Here is an 18,751-nt window from a genome sequence, read left to right as displayed (position 1 = left end):
CTGTCCTACTTTATCCAGTCTCAAAGACACCTGCATTATAATGTTGCATTGCAGTTAATGTTGCATTGCAGTTCGTCGTGTACACGAGTCTGGGTCGAGAGGAGGTCAGTCTAGAGTCTGAAAGCTTGCGTTTAACATTCAAAATGACCAGGGGTAATGAGAGTAACACATTAAAATAATTTAATTAATTAGAATAGTGGTTTTGTGTTTCTAGCTAGCAACATGACGTGATGCTGTAGATCCTGAAAAAATGATCGGGTTGTTGACAGTTAAGTTTGCGCATACGTCACATGGGTATATTAGTCACTCCACCCTTTTAAGGCGCCCTCAGAAATGCCTAGAAAATCGACTTATACAATGTTCTTTACGGTATATTGGTAAATTAACATTCCTGCCTGTAACAACAACCCATCTCTCCTAGTCATCATCTTCTGAATTGTAGGAGTCCCCTTTATTACTTGACATCTCCTAGACAATGACTCTCGCTTCTTTGAAAATGGCTGCCTGTATGTCATGGCTGATTCGAGATCGGGCAGTGACATTTTTATGTTTTTGTTTGTCTCTTCTGGGCAGTCTGTCACTTTCCTGCTTGTGTACTCATCTTTTTTTGGCTATTTTAATACTCGCACCACTCGTACTATATATATATATATATATATATATATATATATATATATATATATATATGTATATATATATATATTACAGTCAATAAATGGCATTCATTTTACTATCATGGTCTATCAGACAATGGGCCCGATTTTGGAAAGAGGTTTCATTTTCGGTGGAAACGGCAAAATCTACATGTTTTGTTCACCTATTAATTTCTAAAACAATCCTCTGCAGGTGGATCGCATTTCATGCATAATTTTCTATGGTTCTTAGGAGCATTAGATGAATAAGTAATGAGCATTTAAGCGGTGCAATCCACCGAAAGTATTGTTCTGGTTCAAATGCTTTGGCAATATTATATAAGCACAATTGAAACCTGTCCCAAAACAGCAGGGAAAAAACTAGTCACGCCAGTGCAAACATATATATTTTTATTATTCTTTTTTTTTTATTATTTTTATATGGACACAGTTACGAAAATCTGTAAAATTGCAGGACAGTGCAACAGTGTAATCTTAACAGACTGTTTGTAATAAATGTAAATTGTCATTAAATATTTATAATATACTGGCAAATGTAAAGACATTTACCAATAGAAATGTTTGTGTGCATATACAAATGATCATTGCCGTTCATTACTCTGGCAGCCAGAAACAATATTGCTCCCCACATTAACAATTACAATAAAGTTACAGTATTTTGATCAAATTAAAGGATACAAGAAGCAATATAGTACAGCGATCATAAAGCAGCTGCTTTCATTCATTCCTATCAAAATTACATCTTATTCTAGTAATGGTTAGTTATTTTAGATGCACCAAGAAACAAAAAGTAACGTTTTACCTTGAACGCTAGATACAAAAATAAAAAAATATATAGGAAGAATGTGTACAGATATATACATTTCATATAGGCTCCGAGCATCCCAAACATTTATTTATAGGTGCACGCTGTTATGAAACTTTATAGGCAAAAAAAAAAAAAAAAAGCATGCATATTAAAATGATTTCAATTAATTCCTGTCTCTGTCTCTCTCTGCCTTGACACACCTTTGTCTGAAACGCTTACCAATTTCAAGTGGTGGCGTTTTTCTGTATCTTGTATGGGCTACATGTTTTGTTTTGAGATCCATTATTCCAGTTTAATATTAGAAAGCCGACTTTGTTGCTGTCCCAGCTTTTGTACAGTCACTGAAGGTTGAGCTGTATGCTTAAAATAATTTGATACATTGTGATATGTGGAAAAGATTTATTAAGTTACTGATTCATTTAACTAGAAGTCAACAAAAACATACTCGTCAGCTCTTAATTTAATACTAAGTTTGACGTCTACATTTTTATCAATATATAAAACAAGAAGCATATGGAAAAAAACATTTTTTGCTTCCCAATGAACTTTACAACAAAGTTTGCAGATGACATTCATAAACACCTGTTGAACTGATTTTACCTTTGAATGTGTTAAAAAATAATTGTTTTATATTGGCCTACCTGTAAATTAATTTATTGGAAGCGTACCCAAACTGGAACGGCAACATTGTTTTATATACAATTGAGCGTTTTGCTGCTTTTAATTCAAAGACGTGATTAGCCTTCATAGCTAACATTTGTATTGCTTTACCATCTTTATCTCTTCTTAGGGATCAAGTTGTTTTTGTTTATTAATGCAAACAAATAAATCACTCACCCTTAGATTCCCTTCCATATTTTCACAGTATTGAACAGTTGATATTACTTCTTAAAAGCCTAGATCGACACGCTTTCTGCACCCCCACTAAAAATGGCCCCCGTAACACTGCTTCTGAATGCAAAAAATGCATTATTTGCCTAAACTTATGCAGTCTATAAACTCTTCTTGGATTTGCTTGTGTTTCCTCAGTGATAGTAGCAGCTTTTACTAACATAGGATACATGTTGAAAGTCAGGGTGACTCGATCTGAAGTGCTGAAACTCTTTTTATCCTGTCAGATGTATGTATTGACCATTCCGAAGCTGGCGGAAAGCAAACTAGTGGAAGTTTAAAGTATCCACCACTTTGGTCTATGGAAAAGAGACACGGATTCTTAGATCGTTATATATTCCAAGAGAAAGAAAGCGTCTGAATAACTAATGAACCAAACTAGTGGATAGATTCATGTTTTCTGCAGCTTTAGAAAATACTCAATTGGTGCAGAATAAACGGTCGAAATAATGGCGTATAGTACTATCCTACAGCAGATCTCCTTTTGAAAATAACCCTCAATGTGTCCTAGAGTTTGGTATTAACGGTACATGTTCTATTGAAGCCTCTGTTTTCACAGGGTCCAAAAAAAGCTTTAAACAATAAGCCTTTATAAACGGTGCATTAAACGTTTACATGACATCGTCTGTCGTTGGAAAGTTGACTGTATTCTCCTCTGTTCCTGTGCAGTGCAGAGATGATGGGACACCCAGAACTAATCTCAGAAATGGATGTGAACAGCATGGGCCCTCTGCTTCCAAAGGAGGTGGTAGATCAGCTACTCAGCAAGTACATACAGATTTTTACGGTGAGTTCACTTCCAGTTGCAAGGTCTTGTGAGTCTGGAACATAATGCACAGAGGATGAGGTAGATTCATTGCATATGTATTATACTTTAATATACATTCAGAACAGCTTCAGTGTGCCAATCAGGTTCCATGACTGTAATTAATTCCTATTTTATAAATGTGTGTTTTCATACAACAGGCATTTATGTGTATTTTATTCAGAAGTGATAGGGGTGGGACGTAAACACTTTTAAAAATGTTTGTGTGTAGGTGCCAGACTTCCGCAATTCATTTTTTAGAATCTTGCGTGGCTATCTAAAAATATACCTGGAGTGTTTTTCTAGCAACAGAACGAACAAAGGAAAAATAAATAAATAAAAACTACTTGTCCGACAGGTATAACGGTAAAACTTGTTGTCCCGGGCGTTGGGCTATATGAATTGCACACCCCTGGGCTATATGTATGGGCTATAGCATACATAGTATACATTTTTATAACGAGTAACTTTATAGCCTTTATATAGTTCATTTTTGTGCAATATATTATGCAACTGTTAACAGTCATGCATAATGAGAACTGTTTAAGAAAGCAGTGGGCATTACTGATGTGTGCCAAAATAATTACATGTTTTGAATTGTAAGATATCCAGAAAGCCACTGTTTTTGGATTTCCTTTGTTGTTTTACAGTAGCACTTGATAACTTCTACATAGGGAGTCAACACAGCTGACTGTCACTGCATTAAACATTTGGGCACACAGTTTTATGTGGCTGTTTGTAGGTTTCAGCACTATTCTCCTTTTAAGGACCTACAGTAGATAGCTTGTCTAACTTGCTTATACTGAACAGAAAATAACTTTAGTGATCAAGTCCTGTAAGTCTTTCTGATTTTAGCTTAAGTGTGTATCCTAGGTCCTTATCAGAGAATTGTACCAATAAGGCAGGTATATGATTGACGTACATCTTGAATAATCTCAGCATTGACCCACTTAGTCAGGCACAGTTTTATGCAGCTGATCAGTAAACTGAATTTTAATTGCATAAAGTGGTAAAGCTTCTGAGACTTGTTGGACAGTGAACAGATTTCAAGGCTTAATTTTAAGTTTCTCTTGGCCCTAAAAATATAAACTTGTATTATACAGTTAACCTTTAGTCAATTTATATGTCAGCTATGGGTGTTGATGCTGATTTAGCGTTAGTACTCCATGTACTAAAATGCTATTTTGAACTGTTTTCATAAATCCTAAGTGTGCCAACACCCGTATATAGCTTCAGAGAATTTACTGGCATGTACAGACATGCTCAAATTTGTTGGTACCCTTACAGCTCATTGAAATAATGCTTCATTCCTCCTGAAAAGTGATGAAATTAAAAGCTATTTTATCATGTATACTTGCATGCCTTTGGTATGTCATAGAATAAAGCAAAGAAGCTGTGAAAAGAGAAATTATTGCTTATTCTACAAAGATATTCTAAAATGGCCTGGACACATTTGTTGGTACCCCTTAGAAAAGATAATAAATAATTGGATTGTAGTGATATTTCAAACTAATTAGTTTCTTTAATTAGTATCACACATGTCTCCAATCTTGTAATCAGTCATTCAGCCTATTTAAATGGAGAAAAGTATTCACTGTGCTGTTTGGTATCATTGTGTGCACCACACTGAAAATGGACCAGAGAAAGCAAAGGAGAGAGTTGTCTGAGGAGATCAGAAAGAAAATAATAGACAAGCATGGTAAAGGTAAAGGCTACAAGACCATCTCCAAGCAGCTTGATGTTCCTGTGACAACAGTTGCAAATATTATTAAGAAGTTTAAAGTCCATGGAACTGTAGCCAACCTCCCTGGGCGCGGCCGCAAGAGGAAAATCGACCCCAGATTGAACAGAAGGATAGTGCGAATGGTAGAAAAAGAACCAAGGATAACTGCCAAAGAGATACAAGCTGAACTCCAAGGTGAAGGTACGTCAGTTTCTGATCGCACCATCCGTCGCTTTTTGAGCGAAAGTGGGCTCCATGGAAGAAGACCCAGGAGGACTCCACTTTTGACAGAAAAACATAAAGCCAGACTGGAATTTGCTAAAATGCATATTGACAAGCCACAATCCTTCTGGGAGAATGTCCTTTGGACAGATGAGTCAAAACTGGAGCTTTTTGGCAAGTCACATCAGCTCTATGTTCACAGACGAAAAAATGAAGCTTTCAAAGAAAAGAACACCATACCTACAGTGAAACATGGAGGAGGCTCGGTTATGTTTTGGGGCTGCTTTGCTGCGCCTGGCACAGGGTGCCTTGAATCTGTGCAGGGCACAATGAAATCTCAAGACTATCAAGGCATTCTGAAGCGAAACGTACTGCCCAGTGTCAGAAAGCTCTGTCTCAGTTGCAGGTCATGGGTCCTCCTACAGGATAATGACCCAAAACACACAGCTAAAAGCACCCAAGAATGGATAAGAACAAAACATTGGACTATTCTGAAGTGGCCTTCTATGAGTCCTGATCTGAATCCTATCGAAGATCTATGGAAAGAGCTGAAACTTGCAGTCTGGAGAAGGCATCCATCAAACCTGAGACAGGTGGAGCAGTTTGCTCAGGAAGAGTGGGCCAAACTACCTGTTAACAGGTGCAGAAGTCTCATTGAGAGCTACAGAAAACGTTTGATTGCAGTGATTGCCTCTAAAGGTTGTGCAACAAAATATTAGGTTAGCGGTCCCATCATTTTTGTCCATGCCATTTTCATTTTTTTATTATTTACAATATTATGTTGAATAAAAAATCAAAAGCAAAGTCTGATTTCTATTAAATATGGAATAAACAATGGCGGATGCCAATTACTTTTGTCAGTTTCAAGTTATTTCAGAGAAAATTGTGCATTCTTCGTTTTTTGTGGAGGGGTACCAACAAATTTGAGCACGTCTGTACATGCTTTATGACTACATACTATTCTATAATTGTCAATTACAAAATGTTTTAACACAAGTCATGTTTTTATTATAGTCAAACATCACTGGCTGGTTACGGAAAGCTCTAGAAACTGACAAGAAGGACTGGAAGAAAGATACAGAACCAGAAGCTGACCAAGATGGTTACTATCAGACCACACTGCCTGCCATTGTCTTCCAGGTACAGTTATATTTGCATTATCATTTATATAGTTACGTGATATCAGGGCTACAATTTTGCAACCATGACTATATTTTGCTTGTGGCTTCAATGAACGGCTCTCGCCACTTGAATACTCCTGTAGCATAATTTGCATGGCTTGAGAAATCAGACAACCAGTGCTGACAGCGTTTTTACAATTCAAAACCTATTAACAAAAGCAGGTACATATGTTATTACAGAAAGCCTGGGCTGCAAAGGGTTATACTTTGCATCTCAGGATTCTAGTGAATTCATAACAATCCGTTCAAGCCTTGGTCAAATTGATGATCAGCTCTATTGTTTGCATGCATAAATCTTCTGCTATGCAGGGAGGACCATTTTAAAGAGTAAGTAGCGGGGTTCCGAAAAATACAGCGTTACAAGTCCTCACGTGTTGCTACAACTGTTTAAATAACATACCTGTAATTTTTCTTTCCATTAATATTTTGACAACTTTTTACACTTATCTTTAAAGTCTGTTTCAAAGCTGTTTTCAAAATGTCCGCTCTAGTGCACTGATAGTGTAAGGATTATTGCCCACATTGTCAAACAGGTAACACAGTAGTAGCGATTCATGATGTGGTATGAAACAGAGCACTTGCTGCAGTGATTTAGAGGACAGATCTCAAACCACAGTGCACTAAAGCAGACATTTTGAAAAAAGCTTTGAAGCAGACTTTTTAAAGTAGCAATATAGCATAAAATGTTCAATACAAAAAAATGGTGTCTGAGTTACAAGCTCTTGCAGTGGTCTAAAAAAGAAAAGAAAAATCAGAAATATGGATTGTAGTGTAACAGGAAAGCGTAATCAATCAGACTGCGAAGTCTGTATCATCTGATAGAAAACCTCTGATCTTCGTTATCTGAGCCGAAGATACCCTAACCCTGAACCATTCAATGCACAGAGCAATTACTTAGACAGTTTTTTATATTCATGTGAGCCGCTATATTTCCCCTGTGGCATTATTTGCGCATTGTTATTAAAAACTGGAAATGAATGGTGAAAATCTGACTTTAAGCAAAAGTTGGGGTGGGGCAATCGGATAATATAGGATTGCCAATGTACAGCTATGGCCAAAAGTTTTGCATCACCTTATATAATTAACTAAGTTTACTTCATAAAGTCAAATGAAACCTGCTGAATAATGTTATGTTAACATTGAATTACATACTGCTTTGTAGTTTTCCATATACTTTTAACAAATAACTGACAAATTGAAAAATGACATTTTGAAATCTATCATGAAATACTGTACTGCTATTATGGCTTCCGGTAGACTTTTACTATATAATTTTGTAGTTTGTTTCATTACATGATGTTAAATAAAGTATCTAAATTATGTTCATAATTTTATTTTATTTTATATTTTTTTAATTGTATCTCAATCCTAAAATGTTAGGTGATGCTATGTACTAGGGATGGCATAGGGTACTCGGGTATCCGTGTTACCCGGTTCTCTATTACCCAAATCCATTTTCAGGATTCGATTTCTCTTCGAATCCCTTTTTGCTAAAATTGAACGTTTCCATTTTCCACGTGACCTGTTGTAGCGGAGCCACTCGACTTGACCAGTGGTTTTCAACCTGTGGTACGTGAACCTTTACTGGTATGCGACAGGCTTGCCACTGGTACGCGCCGACAGTTCTTTATGACAATATGATTCCTTAAAACACAATGCTCTTTCAATCGCACCATTGTGTATCAATCTGTTAGTACCACTGAAGTACAGAGAAATGAGAAATTATAATGCAGACTGCAATTTAAAATGGTTAGAAATGCAAGTACAAAAAAAACAAACATTTTGACAACTTTTTCAGGGGTTAGGCACAAAAATGCCGCATTTCCCTTTAAAAGCAAGTGTCAGTATTTACGAATGCGACATGACGGCCTTTGCCCCCTGTCTGATTTTCTGCATTTTTGCACATTTTTCACATTGTATTTGGTCAGATTTTTTTGTGGCTTGTAGTGGTATATAGAGGGAGTCTGAGAGAAAAAATGACACCAAAGTTTGGTGCTTCTTTCATTTTGTTTGGTGTGCAAAGTAATCAAACATGCAATCTTCAGGTGTGAAAAAGTTATTGCCCCCCCTAGTTAACTCAACCCAATTAAAGGGATAATTAGGATCAGCTGTTTGAGTACTTTGGTTAACAACCAGGCCTGATTGGGCCAGCCCTACCCAATATAAATCTGACTAACTTTGGCCCTTACCATCAGAGTGAGTTGTCAGCACACAGGTTCTAGAGGCACATCATGCCACGAACAAAAGAAATTCCTGAAGACCTCCGGAAAAAAAGTTGTTGATGCCTATCAGTCTGGAAAGGGTTACAAAGCCATTTCTAAGGCTCTGGGGCTCCACCGAACCACAGTCAGAGCCATATTGTCCAAATGGAGAAAGTTTGGAACAGTAGTGAATCTTCCCAGGAGTGGCTGTGCAGCCAAAATCTCTCCAAGAGCAAGGCGTAAAATTGTCCAGGAAGTCACAAAGAACCCTAGAACAACATCCAGGGATCTGCAGGCCTCTCACCTCGGCTAAGGTCAGTGTTCATGACTCCACCATCAGAAAGACACTGGGCAAAAATGCAGCAAGACAATGATCTGAAACACACAAGCAAGTCTGCATCACAATGGTTGAAGAACAAGAAATTTAAAGTTTTGGAATGGCCTAGTCAAAGTCCAGTCCTAAACCCCACTGAGATGTTGTGGCAGGACCTGAAATGAGCACAAATGTCACTGAGTTGAAGCAGTTCTGCATGGAGGAGTGGGCCAAAATTCCTCCATGGCGCTGTGAGAGACTAATCAATAACTATAGGAAGTGTTTGGTTGCAGTTATTGCTGCTAAAGGTGACATAACCAGTTATTGAGTCTAAGGGGGCGATTATTTTTTCACACGGGGGCATTGGGTGTCCCTTTTATCTAATATTAGGTTTTGGTTGAAGATCTGATAACATTCAGTGTCAAAAATATGCAAAAATGCAGAAAATCAGACAGAGGGCAAATACTTTTTCACGGCACTGTAAAAAAAAAATATATATATACACACACACACACACACACAATGAAAGTCTCTACGGCAGTGCAAGTGTTCAAATTTCTTTCAGCCAACCTATATTTAAATGGCTTACCAAATGTAATTCATCATTTTGCTTCAAAGAGGTTTAAATACTTGACTCCCACTCGTTTATATTCTTCATCAAAATCTCTTTATTGATTTTTAAAAAGGACATAAAGCAAACAACGTGTTTCTACACTAACGTGTCTTCATCGGGTATATTAACGCCAGCAGAATACGTGAACCCCAGTTTCTTGCAACAGTTGTGATGATGACCAAACGTGTGAATACTGTTGTGTAAAAAAAAGTAGCTTAAAATGAACAGTAGTTTAGGAAATGTAGAACAAGAACAGCAACAAATAAATACACTTAAATTTTGTGTCTTGCACACGTGCCATTAACAAAATGCCCTGAAAACTTAACGTAATTAATGAAAATGCTGCAGTAATGCAGCAACAAGAGCAAGAATTAAACAAACGAGGATGTGAAAAGGGTACCGTGCCAAGTTGAAAAAAGTTGTCTTTGTGAACTTCCATAAACCAGTGTTTTCTTTCACCAGTCAAATCGTAGTGTGCCTAAATAGAGTCAACACAAATAGATTTTTTTCGTCTCTTGTGTCATGCATCCCAGTAGATTTTGTTACATTGTTTACTATCAGGAGTTTAAGTGATTTAATTGACAAGATTCCATGGTTGGATGATGAGCTGATAATATCTCTTCAGCCAAAGAATCAGCCACAGTAATTTAAGAGCCATGTTACCATTATGTAAAACAGTATGTAGCGTGAGCTCTATACTAAGGCAGGGTCAGCTGTTGAACAAACAGACTATTTAAAAAATGTGAAAGCAGAACACACAGAAATGCATGCGGTCAGCTGGCTTGCATTCCCTTCCCTTCTTCCCTGCTCCGGCCATGACATACAACGACCTTCAAACTTGATTATTTGGACCTACGGCCATAAACACACGCACATTAGTTTGTAGTGCTTTAGTGGCAAAAATGGTGTAATTAACCCTTTTCAGGAATCTGGTAACCCGGTTCCTAGAAGGCCTAGAACCGACTCCGAATTCTTCTACCTAATGTCATGCTTACTTTATACCCAGAATTCCCTGGGACATAAGCCATTTGAAAGGAACTCTTCAAGTGCTGCTTTTTAAGGAATATGGTGGTGATTGTTGTTGTTATACATGGTAAAGTATAATTTCCTATAAATTGTCTCACAATCATATCATTCATTAGATTTGGCACTACTTTGCATATAATGAACCCCGAGTATTCACTTATTGACACATCTTTCATTCAGAACATTGTTATGATTCTTGCTGTGCATTTTCACCAGACCATAATTAATGTTTTTTATTGTCTCTAGATGTTTGAGCAAAATCTCCAAGTGGCTGCTCAGATTGATGAAATATTTAAGCAGGAGGTGCTGCGTCTGTGTTTGAAACAGATGACCTCCTTTTTAATTAGGTAAGAAGCTTATATTGCTTACTTCTCTTATGCTTTACTTTTTTTTAATTCAGTAGTATAGTTTTAACCGTAACTAAGCCAAGATGTGTGTTACTTTGCATTTCTATAAGTTTTACCTTCTCCAGCTGTTTTTCAAGTTGAATGAAACTTGTGTCCCTAAGCTAGCTTTGTGGAATGTAAACAAACTGGACTTCCAATGCAGTATAAGAGTGCAAAAAATGTCAGGTCAGAATGTAGTAAACAGACCACATTGATTTTATGTCTGCATTTCACAAACTTTAGTAATTTCTGATTTGCACATACAGGAAATGGCTTGTTTTTCTGTTTTGTAGGTACAGGGAAGAAGCAATTGCTTACAAAGAAGATCATATGAGAGATAGACAACATCCTCAGTGCTATGTTCAGTATATGATTGCCATTATCAACAACTGCCAAACCTTTAAGTAAGTGAGTTGCTAGGTATAGGCTGATGATTTGTCATATTTTTTTGGTTCTGTAAACTTGGTATTGCAACTGTGTTTGCTTTTGAATTGATCAGCGCCAGCAGATGCATGTAATTCTATTTGAGAATTTAAAAGAATAAATAAATCCTGTTGCCCTTGTTCTTAGCAGAACCACCCCTGACAGAAAATGCCTTAGTGGGTTAATGCCACTAGCGGGAATATGTCAAGATATGTTAAAAATACCCATTCACACACCACAAAATCGTGCCATCTATGCTGGTATAACACCATCATAACCTCTTCACATAACCAAAGGAATCATGAGAGACCAACTTTCAAACCTGTCAGTTAAAATCTTTCTCATGGCAATGGAAACCACTTCAAGAAATGGCACCGCCTTCGACCAAAGTGGATTTAGCTGAATTTTGTTTGCTTTACTGGATCTTTTTTCTTCATTGTGACATACTACACGGCAAATACATTCCATTGCTAAGCAGTTAAGTTACTGCATATCATTTAAAAATAACACTATTTACAAAATAGTAATGATCTTTTTATTCTCACACTCACGATGAGCTGTCCTAGGTGATTGTGATGTAAAGCGGGTCCATCTGCATTTAATCTGCCAATATTTTGTTTCATTTTGGAGTTATATATTAATGAACAGATTATGTTCTGGTCAGCCACATGTTTTCACAACCGCACAGGGTTCGGCCCCAATTATTGCGGCTATGGGGAGTTCTCGTGTGTGTGTGTGTGTGTGTGTATATAGATATACACACACAGTCATGTGGTTTGGTGCTTTTTAAGCCACGACCACTATAGCATTTCAGTTCCTGCAGAGTTCTTCACACAGACCTTTAAGACGGGTCTGTGCCGTCTCTGAACAGCCTTGCGAGGTGGTTCAGAACCGTCATTAAATATGTCGACTCTGTGCTGGTATAGGCAATTCACACAGCCCAACATGCTGCTTCAATTCTGTCTTTGAGACATAATTATTATTATTTTATTTCTTAGCAGACGCCCTTATCCAGGGCGACTTACAATTGTTACAAGATATCACATTATTTTTACATATAATTACCCATTTATACAGTTTTTTTTTTGTTTTTTTTTTACTGGAGCAATCAAGGTAAAGTACCTTGCTCAAGGGTACAGCAGCAGTGTCCTCCACCTGGGATTGAACCCACAACCCTCCGGTCAAGAGTCCAAAGCCCTAACCACTACTCCACACTGCTGTCCATAATAACTTGTCTGTGTGAAAGGGGCTTAATTTTGTTAACTCACACATTCCATAGTTTCTAACAGTGCATCCACAAGTAGTATCATTCAGAATAAAAAAAAACCTACACTGTAGCTCCCTCTTGTGTACAAAGTGCTTCATGTTCTGTAAGTTTTAAATTCCTTTAAAACAAACAAAGCCAGGCATTTATAAAGGTACAAATCTTTGTACCTTTCATCACTGAAGTCAGTGTGTTCTGATTTGTTTTATTTAAAAGTCATTACATATGTTTATGTATAGACATGAGGTAGATCATCATACTGTATTTGTAAGAAGACCTACTTGAAGGTCATGACAATGTGCGACATTACACTCTGACTAATGTTTAAACACAGTTCAGATTTTAGAAGTAGGTATTGATATTGAGCTGTTCCTCTAGGGTATGGCTAATTAGTAAGGTAGTACAAAGAAGGTTGAATTGCTGTACAGTTTATTCACTGTATGGAGATGTAGAGCATGTTATTTGTGTGTTGGAGGCAGTGGATCTCAAATGGTTTTGGTTCAGGACTCACATTGATGGGACAAGACCTTTAAGATCAGCATGCTGCACTAAACATTAGAAGGGTAAAAAAATCTAAAATAAATAACGTACAGTGAAACATGTCACCATAACATTTTACATATGCATGTGCTAATTGCATTTCCTTTTTTTATTTTTGACAGAGAGTCCATAAGAAGCTTAAAGAAGAAGTATTCCAAAACAGAGTTTGATGAAAATGACGCTGCCATCGACTCAACATTAGACAGTGTGGCAAAAGATGGATGTGTGTATCTGTTGGATGAAGTCTTTATGGATCTGGAGGTCAGTTAATGTAGAAACAAAAGCCTTCAAACAGCCTGGGCTTTTTAGTAATACTAGACACAATTTATTGGAAATTAAAGCACAGCTGGTAGCCAAACAAATAATAATAATAAAAAAAATACTATTTTACAAGCTCTAAATTACTGTAACTAATGTAATTAAGCAAAAAAACAATTCTGTTTTCGTACACTAGACCAGTGGTTCCCAACCTGTGGCCCTTGTGTAAACTCGAGGTGGTCCACAAACAACTCCCAAAGTTCGGTTATGCAGTTCTTTCAAAAACCCATTTCTACACAATCACACGTCGTGCTACTACTAAGCAACACAACAAACAGCTTCAACCACGTGATACATAATTATAAGATATGTAGGCAGTCTGCATTTTTCCCCTTTATCTGTTTTCTATTACAGGTGTATATATATATAAATTACAGCTCCCTTTGATGCACTATCAAGCATCACCTTCCAACTGAAGCAGCTTTTTAATGTGAAACAAATACTAACTGAATAACTTACACATTGTGAAGGCACATTTGTCTTTATCCAGCATTTAAAAAAAAAAAAAACTACATATCTTTCTAATCTATGCTCATTCTTCACTGTTCAGGGGAAAAAAAAAGTAATCTGGCTGTCCCAGCCTTTTCACTCCGCATAAAAGTAGTGCACTGCATTGAATATTCCTAACTCGGTTCGAATGACTAAATTAAATAATAAAAAAAAAACATTAAAACCAGATTTAGTACTTTCATTTTCAACAATATAAAATATGTGCTACAGTGTTGCCAGGGATATAGTAATGTACCTATTATTTCCATAAATTTTTGGAGAGGTTAGCTGCATATAGTAACAGAAGTTAATGTGAAACAAAAAAAGCCTATATTTGTAGCTTGACTTGACTTGTGAACTGTACCGGTTTATTCAGCCAGGGTTATATAGGGTTGTACTGGTTTATTCAGCCAAGTTTAATATCTCACAAGACTATATGCCAATAGGAAATTCTATTAACACTACTTCTGGAAATAATGTGTTCAGTCTGTTCTTGAGTCATATTTAACCAAAATGCGATAAATCCAATCACCTGTGCCACCAATCCCATTTAATTTACATGTCACAGCCCACCAGAAGTCGTATGTAACATCCTGTACACTTTCCAATCATTTTAAAATTTTTCAAATTGCTTCCCACCCACCTCGTCTTCGTATTCCGGTGTGTTTTTTTATATGTACATCGAGCGAAGTTGGTGACTCAGTGAGTGCAATAAGTTGTGTTAGAAATGGACAGATTAATTTGGTACATGAGGTAACGGTTGCAGGGACCAGCACGTATTTACATTTACTGGATCCGAGGACGACCCAAGCCCCAGTGCATTATTTGTTAGGTTTTGTCAAACAAAACTCTTAAACCTGTGAAATTGAGACACCATTTATCTACAAAGCATTCAGAAAGTGAAAAAAAAAATTAACCTAAAATTAACAAAAGAAACAGGAACTCATTATGTTAGGTACGTTATATAAATACTTTAATTTCTACACAAAGAGTAGTTTTGAAATGCTGTTGTGTTTGACAGCGCATTAATCTCAATTTGATAAACCAGATATTGCACACATGTCCCTAATGTCCCTGTTTGTGAGTAATATTGTCTTATTGTAAAATATATTGACAAACCTGTTTTTAGATGAATCTGCTGATTGAGACCTGGAGAGTGTTGTTTGAATATGCCTTTGCAGTGTGTGCAAGATGAGTTTCAAAAGGACCCAGCACTCTAACCTATCTAAAATCAATTTACTGTTATGGAAGTAATCCTATCCCATCTTACTGTATAAAAAAGGCAGACATTATTGAAGTCAACACTTTAGTTGACAGTTTGTACTCTATGCCCAATGCTGTCTTTTTCCCCACCAAGATGTCGCAGTTATGAACTACGAAGTACAAAGGGAAAAACGCAAACAGAAATGTAAAAATCTGGGTTAAAGAATTGACAAATTTGTGCATATGGGAAAGTTCAGCCTTTTTGTGAATAACAGCGCTAAAAAAGATTATGTGCAGTTAGCATTACTGACTTTTTATAGAATTCAATGCTTAATACAAATCAATTTCTTCATAGCAACATCTCAACGAACTCATGACTAGAAAATGGCTGACAGGATCCAATGCTGTGGATACCATTTGCGTCACAATAGAGGATTATTTTAACGACTTTGCCAAAATTAAAAAGCCATACAACAAGGTAGGTCCTGGGGGGGAGGTTCTTCTTCATTAAATCCTACTGAACAAGCAACTTAAGAGTGTTACCATTATAATAAAACATTAGAAAAATGGTTGAGGTTTATTATAATATTGTTTACTATAACTATACATTGAAATGTATCAATTGTATAAAAGGGGTGAAATCAATGAGGTGCCCTGGACAACAGTTTACCAATTTGAACAGAGGTATTTCTCTGGAAGTTACATACAGACATGTTAAATGTAAATACTCACCTAGGTGGCGTGTGGTCATCATTTCAGGCATTGACTCTTGTGTTTCAATCCTAACACACACAGCACATGGTCACCCAGTGGAAAGTTGAGGAATTTCACTTTACTGTGAGAAAGTCAGTCACCGGATATAAATCCCATAGATAATGTTTGCTACTTGCCAGCCTTTGGAAGCGTTCGTCCAAACCAAGCAGTGATTCAGCCCTTGAATAATGGAACAAAAAGTTGCTCGAGGGAGAAGGGTCAAGGGCCTCGCATTGATCAGTACTTCTTACGAAGCCAGTCAAGTCAGACAAGAGAAATCCTGCAACAGGATGACACCGCAGTTCGCAGGATATCAGCATCCCTGTTATAGACCAGAGTAGTTCCAATGTGACTACAGATAGTGGGGAAACCAATGATCCTGGTGAGCCTAGTCAGGTGAACCAGCCTAAGAGAGAAAGGAACCTTAATGGGTGCAAACCAATGGTTAAGTGGGGAAGAGCCTCTGAGAAAATGGCTTGGCACACGGTTGACAAATTTAAGGATACCATCTACGCGTATTGGTGTAAGGTTTGAAGTAGAACATAGAAAGCAACGGATAGACGGCGGCTTGAGACTGAATGCCTGGATTGAGAAAGGAGGCAACCAAGGAAGCAGTGGTGGAGGGCTGAAGAAAGTCAGAAGGAAGCCCTTGTCTTCTGCAAAATGATCTAAAACACAAAGTGGAGTGGAGCACTTGCTTGTAAAAAGAAGGAGCATGCATGAACCAGCTTTTATAAAGATCTGTTCAAAGAACCAGGGAAAAGAATGGTATACTTACAGCAACTAAGCCCGAGCTAGAGAGGTATCTTGAGGAGTCACACACTGATCTAAGAATAGGGGAGCCTGTGTCGATTCCCTGTGATATTCCACCAGAATACCAAATGTAATACTACTCCCAAGTGGAAGGAGGTGGAGCAAACCGAGAAAAAAACAAGGGCTTAATCATAACTTGGGCCCATACCGAGTTTGCAACCGTGTCGCGCGACTTCAGTTTTGGTCTGGGTGAGGCATACACGAGGGTGAAACTCCTGTATGCTGAGGTGGAACAGCAGGGGTGGAGAGTTTGGGTTTATCCAGTAGAAGTTGTCAGGGATTCGTCACGCAAAAGAACAACACAAAACTCGTTTATAGTATTTAAAAAGTTATATATTGAATAAATGCAGTTTTGAAGTGCTTAGCATATTTTATCAATTAAAAAAAGCAGCTATAGTCATTTAATCAAATACAAATAAACATTGTTCAAAGAGAACTGGCATACATAAGAAAAAAACAGTAGGCTCCATCCTTTGAAAAATATAATGCCAAAGTCCTGTAAAGGGGGAGGGGGGGGGGGGGGGTGCATTTACTTCAAATTGCCTCTCGTCTCTCAGGCATGGATTCTACAAGTCAACGGGTTGCACAGTAGTGGTAGCCTAATATATAAAAGATGCAGAATAAAATCATATTTTTTTGTACCGTAGAAGGTAATAAGCAGGCTACTGTAAAGAATGCAGTGATCAAATACAAAGCTGGAAACTAGTGGATGGCACACACATAGACGCATAGTTTCATGAAAATAACTATTGGCTAAATAACTATCAGATAAACGAGTCAGACAAGGATGCCCTTGGTATAAAAAAAAAAAAAGGTAAGCAATTTAAAGTTTAATCACATGTAAGGATATCCTGCGATCTTCAAAGAGTTATTCACTCCTTTAGTTTAGGCAGAATAAACATTTCATATATCTGTGTTCAGGTGTGTTTTTATTTACATCTGAAATGTCTCTGTATACAGGCCTACTGTACAAGGAGAAAGTTTTTTGATGTTAATACTCCTGACACTGTTATACCTAAAGCGTTGTTGTTGTTGTTTTTATTACAGGAGATGACATTTGATGCCCATCGGAGGGTGGTCATTGAGTACATCAAGGCAGTCATGCAAAAAAGAATATCTTTCAAAAATCCAGATGAGCGAAAAGAGGGAGCAGAAAGAATGATCAAGGAAGCGGAACAGTTTAAATTTCTTTTTAGGAAACTTTCAGCAGTAAGTTTTTGATGTTTCACATAGTCGTCAATACGTAGTCCTTAGGCTTTCATACTGAAGGCATTGCTTTCATAGCTTAACCGACTCAGACAGGATAACCATCAGTTATTTTTGTGTCAAAGTATATTCATTGTTGGAGAACAGCTTTATCTTTTGAACAAATTCACTTTGTGCCCAAAGTGAAGCAAATGCATCAAGTTTAGGTCAAACAGAAGAATTAGGAAATATTGGGCCCTGTTCACAAAGTTTTAACTTGTGAGTCCTGGTGTCTTAGGAGATAGCAGCGCTGCTGCAAAAACTGGCTATTTGCATGATAGACCCCCTCCAGAGGCCAAAGCGGGATAGCGGCCTCAGACCGATCCTCTACCTCAGATAGCTCAACCTGTATCTGAGCCGAAGTAGGCTCAAAATCAACAGCTGTTGCGGTCAATCAGGCCAGGCAACAGGTTCACCACAGTGGATCTCAAAAACGCCTATTTCCACATCCCCATAAAAGCAGCGCACAGTAAGTGCCTACGGTTTGCTTTTCAGGGAACAGCGTATGAGTTCTGTGTCTTGCCATTTGGCCTCTCTCTAGCTCCCCATGCCTTCTCGAAGTGCATGGAAGCTATTCTGGCCCCATTGATACGCAAATGCATCAGCGTGCTCTATTATCTGGATGACTGGCTCGTTGTCTCCAGCACAGGCAGAGGCCCACATAGAATTTGTCACCGACCACCTTCAACGGTTGGGCCTTACAGTGAATCATGTGAAGAGCCAGCTCACGCCTTCTCAGATAGCCTTCTGTCTAGGAGTGTGCTTGGACTCCAGGTCCATGCTGTCCACTGTCGGTCGGTCAGCAGAGTCCAGAGAATAGACGCCTGTTTGGAGCTCTTTCAGCTCAATAGATCGCTTACGGTAGTGACGTTCCTGAAACT

At 37.7% G+C, this 18,751-nt stretch overlaps 1 protein-coding gene across 1 annotated transcript in view; it reads left to right on the top strand.

Annotated features, from left to right (window-relative positions):
* LOC117394832 (exocyst complex component 3-like) overlaps positions 1–18,751 on the top strand; it is a 52,918-nt gene that overhangs the window by 29,424 nt on the left and 4,743 nt on the right. The window contains exons 5-11 of the mRNA XM_059014736.1: positions 3,022–3,139; positions 6,117–6,242; positions 10,683–10,783; positions 11,116–11,226; positions 13,172–13,310; positions 15,415–15,537; positions 17,673–17,834. Coding sequence (XP_058870719.1) covers positions 3,022–3,139; positions 6,117–6,242; positions 10,683–10,783; positions 11,116–11,226; positions 13,172–13,310; positions 15,415–15,537; positions 17,673–17,834 — 880 coding nt within the window. The remainder of the gene's footprint in view (positions 1–3,021; positions 3,140–6,116; positions 6,243–10,682; positions 10,784–11,115; positions 11,227–13,171; positions 13,311–15,414; positions 15,538–17,672; positions 17,835–18,751) is intronic.

Source organism: Acipenser ruthenus, chromosome 3 (genome assembly GCF_902713425.1).
Source record: "Acipenser ruthenus chromosome 3, fAciRut3.2 maternal haplotype, whole genome shotgun sequence".
Classification (NCBI taxonomy): domain Eukaryota; kingdom Metazoa; phylum Chordata; class Actinopteri; order Acipenseriformes; family Acipenseridae; genus Acipenser; species Acipenser ruthenus.
The sequence above is the reverse complement of the archived record's forward strand: the minus strand, read 5'-3'. Positions and strand labels throughout refer to the sequence as shown.